This window comes from Sesamum indicum, linkage group LG2 (assembly GCF_026168435.1).
Source record: "Sesamum indicum cultivar Baizhima isolate 11 linkage group LG2, ASM2616843v1, whole genome shotgun sequence".
NCBI lineage: Eukaryota > Viridiplantae > Streptophyta > Magnoliopsida > Lamiales > Pedaliaceae > Sesamum > Sesamum indicum.
The window spans coordinates 15,561,031-15,572,631 of record NC_142658.1 but is presented as its reverse complement, the minus strand read 5'-3'; the positions used below and the strand labels follow the sequence as shown (position 1 = coordinate 15,572,631).

The window sequence follows — 11,601 nt, the reverse complement described above, 5'->3', positions numbered from 1 at the left end:
AAGTGGTCAAGTTGCTGTTAGAGTCCTAAAGCAAGGAGCTCTGACAACTCCTGATCTCTTACCTATTGACCGCTTTTCTCTCACGATATAATATTTCAAAATGTCCTTTTTGAGTTCTTCTTTTTTATAGATAGCGCTCTGTCAAGCTTCTCCCTTTCTAGATATCGAGAGAGCCTTCATCTAGTCCATTCAGGAGTTGTTTTCTACTGTCTTTCCTCTAGAAAGCTACATTCCTTCCCTTTGGTCATTCACTAAAGATACTAGTTCCTCTTGAAAGCTAGCTGACTTGTAGAGATCGATTAATAGAGCCTTACTACATTCATTTCCTAAACTCAAAAATGCTTGGGATCTGTATTAAGGTATCAGCTCATTAGCTCTGTAGTCTATAGAGTTAGGTTATAAAGAATATAAGGACTACCCAGCCCCCTCTTTCGTGCCTGCCACCTAGCAGTCACGCGCCGCCAGGCTTCGCTTCCCTCTCGCTCCTGCCCTCCAACTAGGAGGTCAGTTATTATCGAACTCTACTCTTCATCATTCCTATGTTATCACTCATTGGTCGGGCTCTCAGGGTTATTCTCAAACAAAGAAGCCTTAGTTCCCATCCGCTTCTCCCTTATATTTTTGTATTTTCATAGTTGATTATAGAAACTACATGGAAAGCTAGATACGAGATCGTAGGGGGTTAAAGTAGCTTGCATCAATGCAAAATTGAAAAATGAAAAACGTTAAAAGAGGACTATCTACAGTCCTCAACTACCCATATAGATAAAAAGGTTGTGATCGTTAAAAAATAGGTATGAACTAAAGACTGCCTGTGCTTTAACGGGATCCTCTAGCTTCTATGCAATGAGGCCCAAGCCGACTTATATGACGATGCCTTCATATTGAAAGTTGATACTTGATGGATTCTATTTTGAATTAAAATATTAAAATTCAATAAAATCAATCATATGCTAATAATTTATAGTTTCCGATTGTATATCAAAACATAATATGATCTCAAGAGTATTTTAAAAAATTAGAAATTTTTTGGAAGCCAATCAAATAAATTATGCTATCATTTGTAAATTCAATAAAAATATACATAAAATTAGGCAAAGATCATAAATAATCTGCTTTATAATATGTGCTGATGGAGGAAAGGAATCAAGTCAGAGGATAATATTCTTGAAAAGAAAGATCCAAGTCAAACTTACCAAATTAATATGGTATAACGAAATTTAAAATAACTCAGCTAATAAATCGTAGTTACTAATAGGACGTAGATGGGGAATTTAAAGTACTATTTTATCCATAACTATCCTAAATAACACAATTGTATGAGTATAAATACACTCTTACTTTCTCATTTAAAGAATAAGTGTCACTGGTATCAAATTCTTGTGTAATGCGTGTTGAATCGCGTCCCTATAATACAAATCTAATCGATCTTGCTTTTTGGTGATATCAATATGTATAATCAAACTATTTCTCTATGATACATTTTAAAGATTTTTTTTCTTTTTCTCTCAACGGAATTATTAATTGTCTCATAAAAATTATAAATAATAATAATATTTCCTTATCTTCAGCAAAAAATAAGGTCAGGATTTGGAAAATGCATTTTAGTGTCACATCAATGATTTATGACATAAATATTTTTAATTTTTAAAATTAAAAAATATAATTAAATTAAATTATTATAGTTTAAAAGTATGAACATATAATACAGGTGTGGGCGTGATATGACAAGAAAATGTTTCATAATTTGTACATATTATACAAAAGAAAAGCAAATTACAAAAAAATAAACCAGATTTAAGCGAAGAACAAAATATTCTTACTAAGAATATCCATCTGGAGAGGGCAAGTGGCAGTTTTTTCTTGATCATCCCGTGCATACTTTCTTCTTCTTCGTTTTTTCTTCTCTCCGTCTCTAGCCAAACCCCATCTCCCGATTTCTTGAAAATTCAAACCACTCATAAAACTCTTATTGCATGTTGTTGCATGCCATGATCAAGAATGTCGGAAAGGCGGGACCTTTTATATTTTTGATGTCTTTTCGTATGTAGGCTGTTGCCAAGAATCGAGGAGGAGGAGGAAACAGAGGAGGTTTTGTCAATCGAAATTAACAACGCTTGGAATTGGGTTTTTGCTTTGTTCTTTTTCCTCGTTTGTTTGTACGTTGAAGCTATATGGACGTAGCAAAACCCGAAACTAAGAGGCTTTATCAAGTTTGGAGAGGAAATAATGTAAGCCCTTTTTCCTTTCATGGTTGTTTTGATCAATTGTTTGTGATGTTTGAAGATTGGATGAGAAGAGCATTTGTGAATTTTGATATCTGAATAAACAGAGGAACTGTAGCGATATGGAAATGTTCATGCTGTGTTTGATTAAGTGCTTTCCATCTGTTGAGAGAAATTATACAGTGGCACAAATGCTCCTTGTATGTTCTACATTATCAGTAGTTTTTGGAGGTTATTTACTAAGACCAAAGTTGTGAACAACATATACTATGTTACTATCACTGGTTTTTTTCGTTTGAGGTTTGCCTTTAAGCTTTCGATGCTTGCAAGTTCAAGTTGAAAATGAAAATTCCCTTGAGTTGAAAATATACTTGGTATGCAGTGACTGGAGAATTTTTTTTTGAGGTATTTATGAGGGCAGTATGCATTTCTTTGTGTGTATATGTGCACGGTCATGGATGAACTTGTATCTATATCTTCATTTCACTTTGCTTCCGTGTGACAGTGCTATTGGGCTGATTCTTTTGAATCAGAAATCTAAGCATAATATGCTTTTTGATGACACAAGATTCAATCTGCCTACAGTTTGGTTTGTTTGATGTTTTGAATTTTACAGAAATTCTTGTTTGGAGGAAGATTGATCTTTGGTCCCGACGTAGCTTCTTTGTTTTTGTCGTCATTCCTAATTGTCAGTCCAGCCGTGGCATTCTGTGTAAAGATCTTATCTATCATCAGGCACCCGCTCAGTGAGAATAAAGATGCTGTTCCTTGGTATTCTGTAATCATTGTGACTATAGTGCTAACCATGTTGGTGAGTAAACCATTCTCAACTCATGACCATTTTGTTGATATAGTGGTTATAGTGCTAACCATGTTGTTTGTTGATAACTCTTTTTTCTTTTTGCAGGATGTATTCTTTCTCTTTATTACATCTAGTAGAGATCCTGGAATTGTCCCTAGGAATAAAAAGCCTCCTGAATGTGATGAAACAATTGAAATAGACACTCCTTCAGTAGAGTATGGTAGAACTCCTCATTTGAAACTTCCCCGAACAAAGGATGTGCTTGTGAATGGACACACAATCAAAGTGAAATTTTGTGACACCTGTTTGCTCTACCGTCCTCCCCGCGTGTCTCATTGCTCCATCTGCAACAACTGTGTTCAGAAATTTGATCATCACTGCCCATGGATTGGTCAATGCATTGGTATAGTGAGTATTCTAATATGCTTAAACAAATGCTGATATGGCTTAAAGTTTTTCAATATGCCGGTTGATAGGGATGTTTTTCATTTACATCCGAATATATGTTTGGCTTGCTTCAAATGCAATGCAAGTTTCTCACTGAATTTGATTCATTTTGTCTATTCCAACTCCTGTCAAATTTAGTTTCTTGGTATTATGTTGAACTGTATTAATACAGGCATGAAAAGTAATTGGGTGCTTTGTAAAATTTCAAATACTGGCTTGTTCCTTTCTAGATGCTTAATTTTCATGAAAAAGCCTCTGAATGTTACAAGGACAAAGTCTAGGTATAATTGAACTTGAGGTATATCTAGACCCTGGAGTGGAGTTGGTAAGTTTTTTATGGTTTTAAGTTTCAAATGCACCTCTTTTATTAAGCCCAAAACTTAGGAAAGGTTGTTGCTGGATATAATGTTTGAGCTTGTCCCTTCAGATACCAGTGTACACCTGCCTACTCTTTGGCAGTGGATAAGCTAACAGGTATGTCAAAGATCTGTGCCTACTGGCCAACTATTTCTTGAATCCACATAGTCCCAACGATCAGTATGGTCCCTGGACACACACTATGTGGATAGTTCACGGATTGCAACCCATACATACATGTCAGTCAAATTATATGGGTCACCCACTTCTCGAAATCCTCTGAATCTTTTGCTTTGATGATATTGGCCCTTAGACGAATGACCCTTGCGTTAGGCAACTCTTAGGAATATCAAGTGCCTTCTGAACTACAGCGGCTGTTAATAAAAATCAATTTTAGCTGATGTCCTGGCATATCTGTATCTAAAGATCCTCTTTTTTTTCCATATATATTTCTTCACTCAGTTTATTAGCTGCAGCTTTTTGGATATGTATGACAAAATACACATTTGAATCTCAAATTGTGAATAATACTAATTTGAGATGAAGAATTCTGCTTGATACTTGTAGCAAAGGGACAATCATAGTTTGTTGGTGACTGGAAAACAAAACTACTCTCACTAAAGACACTATTTTCTGGCTTTAAGAACTCAATTAAAATTCAGCTAACTGGTTTAGTCTTGTAGAACAGTCATTTGGTTTCTACACTTCTCATCTTCCGCCTGAACTAACATTTACCTTTGTTTGTACATAAATGCAGCGTAATTACAGGTTCTTCTATATGTTCATCACAACATCAACAATCTTGTGCATATACGTATTCGCGCTCTCGTGGTACAATATTTTCCACCGGCAAGGCAGTGTTTGGAAAGCCATCACAAGTGATTATGTATCAGATGTTCTCATCTTGTACTGCTTCATTGCTTTTTGGTTTGTGGGTGGCCTGACATTTTTTCACTTCTACTTGATTTGCACGAATCAGGTGATCTTTCCTTAAAAATTGTGCGCAAGCTAGATATTAGCATTTTCTGGCTTTGACCGCAACTGTTGTCAGTAATTCTTGACGTTTAGAATTTCCAATCAGTATATTTCCTTTTACGTCTCAGGAAAGTTTCTGATAATTCTTTCTCCTATTGACGACCGGAGATGCTGTTATACATTAGAGATTCATGGCACAAACATCTTATTTTAATTGTTTGTTATTATCTCAGTATCAAATCAAGTATGAGTTTGCATTCACGGTAATCCATTGATTCTTTTTTACAGTTTTATTTCAATTGTCAAGCTAAAACACAGAATAATGTGTTTCTTTTGCTTTATTTGAGTCAAGAATTTACATTCCAATAAAGTGTTTTTATTAATTACTCTGACTGAAATTAGAAGGTTTTGGTCTGGTAACACCATAATTAGTTATTGTAATCTACCCTTAATGTCATACATTAGTCCTATTCTACTGCTATTAAGTGTCTTTGTAATGTACTCATTAGTAGCTATTTCATCTCGTTTATTAGGTCTGGGGGTTGAAGTCCATTAGCCTTAGCATTTTGGTTGAGGTTCTTCCTATTCGCCCTTGCCTCATATATGGCAGAACATGTCATTTGACTGGTTCATGTTTTTTCTGCATACATGAATGAATTCGCCCTTTGTTAGTTTGTGTATCTTTAATGAGAAATCATTTTATGCAGACTACATATGAGAACTTCAGGTATCGATACAGCAGAAAGGAGAATCCATATAACAAAGGGATGATCAAGAACTTTAAAGAAGTCTTTCTCTCTGAAATCCCACCTTCCCAGAACAATTTCCGAGCAATAGTAGAGGAGGATGAAGTTACAGTTACGGAACTCTCCGACCACAGTTTCATGGATGGTATCACTAGCTCAAAAGAAAAAACGTATATTGAAATGGGAAACAAGTTTGGTGAGAACAGCAGTCTCACTCTTCCTGATATTCTGCGTAGTCTGGAATTCGACGACATTGATGAAAACACAAAAGACAGAGAAGCAAGTGAAAGATCTTACTCTGACCAGCTCGGTCCTCTTGAACCAGACTTAAAGGAGACAATTAGTAGCTTGAAAGTTGAAATTGATGCCAATGCGGATGAAAAATGTGACGGCATGATATCTGAACAAACTAAAGCATCAGCACAAGCATAAAATACAGGTAAAATTTCTTGCTATATATTCTTTATATGATGACTCTGATTTTGCATTTTTCAGCTGAGGCTGTTTTCTTGATTGTGTACACTACTAAAACCAAACATAAAAATCGTCGTCATTGATGCTTTTGCATTTATGAACCTATGAAATTTAGGTGGTGTTTGCAATACAAATGAAGGTAAATTACATAACACCCCCTGACGTTAGAGCTAATTATACAAATATTTACCCTAAATAAGCAAGGTTTTTGTGCTATAGTAAGCATGAGGAACTAGGAAGCATCATAAATTGAATTTTGGTTAAGTCTTCCCTTTTATTTGCTTACATGCTTAATGGATATTTATTTTATTATGTCACAGTTAGGCATGGATGAAAATAGATAAGAAAAAAAAAAAAAAGAGGGCATAATGGACATGTTGCGTGCAAAAGTTGGGATCAAAATTCGGAAAACATACAACAGCAACGCAGCCCATTGGCCACAAAGGTAATAATTCCACCAAGATGGGTGGGATTTAAAAATCTATCCAGCAATGGTTGGCCGATATCTGGCCATGTGGTTTATAAAAGAGTACTAATCTTATGATAGTTTGAATGCAGACACAGATGCATTCTAAGTTCATTGCCGGCTTTCAACCTCGACATCCAAGCTTGCAGCAGAAATTACTGAAGTCATAGACAATGTTGTCTGCAATAATATACATGTTATGCAAGAAAATTGAGGGAGAAATCATGTGAAACTGAAAGACTGTAGATTGGTTTTGTGAATAGTGATTCTCTCTTTGCCTCTGCTTTGTTGTTTCTCTCTTAAGTTCAGTGTCTGTGCGCGTGCGCTTGTAAAATCTTGCACAAAAGTGACTCTTCTCATTAGGACATAAAATTCTTGAATGGATTTAGTGCAACATATCGGACTTACCACTCAGCTCTTCTCTCATTCGATGATATTCTATGAATTGTATATTTTAAGGATTCTTGATTGATATTCAGACAAGACAAACGTGATCAACCACTTGAAAGGTAAGAATGCTGGTACTAACTATTGGCTAATACAAGAAGTTACCACGAGTTTCATTTCAAATTATGAACAAAAGATCAAGAAAAAGATAATATAAGTATCTGCGAAGTTTTCCAACTGAAAATCTACTGTGGAGGAGAACTAGACCACAAGAACTCTTGTCCACCAGAAAACCCCAAAACCACCAATAAAATCGTACTGGCCCAGTAGTAGCATGCCACGTGTCAGACACCCATTTAACTCATAGATTTCATTGGATAGATTAGCCTCAATTACTTTCATCATTCAACCAAATTATATAATCCCCAAACACCACCTTATCTCCCACTGCTGCTCCTTAGCTCCCCCCTTCAATTTCTGTTCCACAAAGGGTAAAGAATGGCAGCAGAAATGGCTCTTGTAAAACCCATTACAAAGTTCAGCAGCTCCACCCCAAGAATAGGAACCTCAAGAGTCCCATCAACAAGATTCTTCACCATCAAAATGTCATCATCTACTGTGGCCAAGAAGAAGAGTCAGAAGCAAGAAATAAAGGAGACACTTTTGACCCCAAGATTCTACACCACAGACTTTGATGAAATGGAGCAGCTTTTCAACACTCAGATCAACAAGAATCTGAACATGGATGAGTTTGAGGCCCTGCTGCAGGAGTTCAAGACTGATTTCAACCAGACCCACTTTGTGAGGAACAAGGAGTTCAAGGAAGCTGCTGACAAGATTGAAGGGCCCTTGAGGCAAATCTTTGTGGAGTTCTTGGAGAGGTCTTGCACTGCTGAATTCTCTGGTTTCCTTCTCTACAAGGAGCTGGGAAGGAGGCTGAAGGTATGTTCTTTTTGAATTCTAGAGCATTTTCTTGTGTTATTGATTTTTGTCTACATAGAAGTTTCTGGTGCAATTGCTGTCATCATCATGCTTCATATTATGTCCTTGTTATAGTGGATAGAATGGAGTATATTTTTCCTGGGAAAAAGGCACTTTTAACGGCATGCAATAGAGGCTGATGCACTTTTAGTACCACAATTTATGCATTTAGCACATTTGGTTCAATAGCATAAAAAGGTGTGGCATTTGTGGTCTGACAGGATAAAAATATAGCATAAAAGTCTTGTTATTCACCCTTATATCCCTGCTCCAATGATGGCATTCATCAAGGAGCATATGGAAGCTGGATTTACATAAATTTGCAAATGTGCTATCATTCACTTTTCTCTACTGATATTAGCAGTTGTTTGCTTAGTTAGGTACAAACTTATATGTCATTGCCTCTCTCATTTAGCTCTGTGTTTTGCTCAGCACAGTATTTGCTTTTTTCCAGCTCAACTTATGTAACTACTTCTTCTGCAGAAAACAAACCCTGTGGTAGCTGAGATTTTCTCCCTCATGTCTAGGGACGAAGCTCGCCACGCTGGGTAAGAATCGAAATCTTTTCTGCCCCTCTAACTTAATTAGTTGCATATATTTCTTGAATGCTGAAAGGAAGGGAATTGCTTTTGACAGGTTCTTGAACAAAGGCTTATCTGACTTCAACTTGGCTCTGGACTTGGGATTTCTAACAAAGGCGAGAAAATACACTTTCTTCAAGCCTAAGTTCATTTTCTATGCAACTTATTTGTCCGAGAAGATTGGGTACTGGAGATACATCACGATATACAGGCATCTCAAGGAAAACCCTGAGTACCAATGCTATCCGATTTTCAAGTACTTTGAGAACTGGTGCCAGGATGAGAACAGACACGGTGATTTCTTCTCTGCGTTGATGAAGGCACAGCCGCAGTTCCTCAATGACTGGAAGGCGAAGTTGTGGGCACGTTTCTTCTGTCTCTCGGTAGTACCTCTTAAGTCCTGGAACCACTTGTTGTTTCTATTAAGATGTAGCTGTATTCGTATATGCAGCTTTTGTAGGTCTTTCTCTTACATCTTTGATGATCTGATATGCAGGTTTATGTGACGATGTACCTTAATGACTGTCAAAGAACTGCTTTCTATGAGGGCATTGGACTTGACACAAAGGAATTCGACATGCATGTCATCATTGAGGTAACCCGTTTTTCTCAAACTCTTGGTCTTTTGTTAGGAAATGTCGGACTGGTTGTCGCATTTATACAAAAACAAGAAGACAAATTTACTTGGTTCATATAATGCTCCTAAGCTAACAGTCCCTCAAGTTCTCTTGCTGCTATAGAATTTTGTATAATAATGGCCACCGATCAATTACTGATGCTAAGATGCCTGTAAAATATTGAAGAACACAAATTTATCTCTGGGTAATGCATGGTCAAGTTCTCAACTATTGGGTCAGACTGCAAACTCTTTTGAATAAAATGGGATTGTAGATCGAAATATTATCATCATTCATAACCGTATAACCTTTTACCTATGCTCATCTTCTTCATGCAGACAAACCGCACGACTGCAAGAATTTTCCCAGCCGTACTGGATGTTGAGAACCCAGAATTCAAGAGGAAGTTGGACAGGATGGTGGAGATCAATGAGCAGCTGCTTGCAGTCGGAGAGTCGGACGACATTCCCTTGGTGAAGAACTTGAAGAGGATTCCCCTTATCGCCAGCCTGGCTTCTGAGCTACTGGCTGCATACCTCATGAAACCCATTGAATCTGGTTCAATGGACTTCGCTGAGTTTGAACCTCAAGTAGTTTACTAGTTCTTTCGTGATAGTAACCCCCCACTCGTTGCCGTCCTATAGAGCATGCAGCTTTTTGTTGTATAAAAGTCATTGTACGAGGTAGAGCAGCAACTATTGTATGATTCTTGCTACTGATACAGTTTCCAAATATTGCTGGAATGGTTTCGTTTGTTAAAGATATGTTAAGACAATATAAAGAGTAAATAGCAACAAGTTTCTTCTAAAGTTTGACATAATTATAAATACTTCTTGTTATTTCAAAAATTACTAATATCCCCATGATTTTAACAAGTGTCTACAATCAGTTCAATCCATTAGTTTTTTTAATAGGTTTTCATTCATTTTATGTTAAACCGACAAAAATATTCTTGTAAATTATAAATTATAATTTTATTATTTTAAAAAAAATTGAAATTTTTTTGATCAGTGAGTCCAAATATTAGACATAGCTATCATGAAAAATATTGATTAATCATAATAAAATTTAAGCTTACGCATTGATTTTGTTTTACTCTAGTTAATAGTATTGATTTATCATAATTTTTAAATCGCGATCATTTATAATGTAGCGAATTTTTTTTTTTATTTTATTTTAAGTGGCTCTAGCAATTTGAGGAGCTAATTCATCATGAAATATGTTAGCTCTACTTGTATGTGGCTTGTCTGAACTTTGATGGGTTTAAAAATTGTTTCTTTATTAAGATTCATGAATGAATTAGACGTGTATTTAAAGGGTGTAATAGGTAATTAAATTGAAAAAATAGTTGCAGTAGGAGTAAAAATTATAAAGAGATAATTACATTTTTTTTTCTTGAGATTTGTTGTAATTAATGTAATTCCCTGTGGCTTGGAAAATTATATCTAGTATTCATGATATTAAAATAAGTACATTCATTAGTTAGAATTCACCGAATTTGCTGATATTAACAAAAAATTAGAAAACAAATCTACATTAACCATCGTTGGCTTATTACTGACTTATCGTAAGTTAAATAAATCTTTTTATGACCAAACCCTCATACGTCTTGACGCGTTAATGCATGCGAAAAGGTATATCTTCACCATTATAAGGGTAATTTTAGTCCAAAATAATTGTTGAACCTGCAATAAGTCAATAATCAGCCAATCGAGGTTAAATATATTCTCACTCCATTTTTTTTTTGTTAATTTCAGCAAATTTAATGAATTTTGATTAACATATGGACTTATTTATTAGACGAAAGCAAACTTCAGGGGTGCTAGATGTAAACTCTCAAACCACAGAGGATTTACGTGTAATTATATCAAATATCAGGAGAGGAGAATGTAATTATCCAATTAAATGATAACTTTTTTTTTGTCAAAACGTGATTTTGATAATATTTATCCAAAAGTGATTTGAAAAAAGTGGTCAAATTGTATTAATGTGCATAAAAATAAGGTTGTCCCAAAGAGGTCCAAGCAGCCTAAAAAAAAGAAAGAAATGGAAGCCTCATGGTATCTCCGGGAGGCCCAGGACATCCCATGCCCATAACGCTCTCAGTAGGCCAAGAATGTCTCAACCCACAGTTTAACTGAGCAGGCCCAAATATCCCAAGTAGCCTAAGAAGAAGGGAGGAGGCTTAGGACATTCCCCGAGTCGAACCATGGTTAAAGCTTGACAAATATTCAGCCCAAAAAGCCTACACACGTGGCATCCAATTGACCTAGTTGTCAGTAATCACCCCAAACCATGTCAGCTCAAGGAGTCCCACATGAGCAAAGAGGGATTCTCTGGCAGTTGGAACTTCTTGTAGGGAGGGATCTCCCAAGACAAAGAGGACTCCTACTAAAGCATCCGTATCTACAGATAAAGATGGTTTATCTCTTATTCCAACCAACTTCCGCAAGAATCGTGGGAGGAGGATAGACCCCTAACAGATGGGAGCACTCCACTATAAATATAGATTTGATCCCTCCAGATGGGGACACCTCTTTTAC

The 11,601-nt window shown here is 36.1% G+C and overlaps 2 protein-coding genes across 5 annotated transcripts; both read left to right on the top strand.

Annotated features, from left to right (window-relative positions):
- Nucleotides 1-1,818: 1,818 nt before the first annotated feature.
- On the top strand, nt 1,819-6,888 carry LOC105155784 (putative protein S-acyltransferase 4). 4 transcript variants are annotated; one of them, XM_011071736.3, is made up of 7 exons: nt 1,822-2,231; nt 2,842-3,036; nt 3,133-3,435; nt 4,589-4,810; nt 5,514-5,991; nt 6,347-6,471; nt 6,585-6,888. In XM_011071736.3, exons 1-5 carry the CDS (start codon nt 2,175-2,177, stop codon nt 5,982-5,984), a joined length of 1,248 nt encoding a protein of 415 aa, XP_011070038.1. In that variant the 5' UTR covers nt 1,822-2,174; the 3' UTR covers nt 5,985-5,991; nt 6,347-6,471; nt 6,585-6,888. The 4 variants fall into 4 exon arrangements, with proteins under 4 accessions (XP_088733832.1, XP_088733830.1, XP_088733831.1 ...); XM_088877706.1 differs by having other exon boundaries at nt 1,819-2,231; nt 2,842-3,435; nt 6,351-6,471; XM_088877704.1 differs by having other exon boundaries at nt 1,820-2,231; nt 2,842-3,435.
- A 421-nt stretch (nt 6,889-7,309) lies between these two features.
- Nucleotides 7,310-9,818, top strand: LOC105155783 (magnesium-protoporphyrin IX monomethyl ester [oxidative] cyclase, chloroplastic). The gene is made up of 5 exons (XM_011071734.3): nt 7,310-7,821; nt 8,344-8,408; nt 8,497-8,824; nt 8,938-9,036; nt 9,397-9,818. Exons 1-5 carry the CDS (start codon nt 7,378-7,380, stop codon nt 9,658-9,660), a joined length of 1,200 nt encoding a protein of 399 aa, XP_011070036.1. The 5' UTR covers nt 7,310-7,377; the 3' UTR covers nt 9,661-9,818.
- The last annotated feature ends 1,783 nt before the right edge of the window (nt 9,819-11,601 follow it).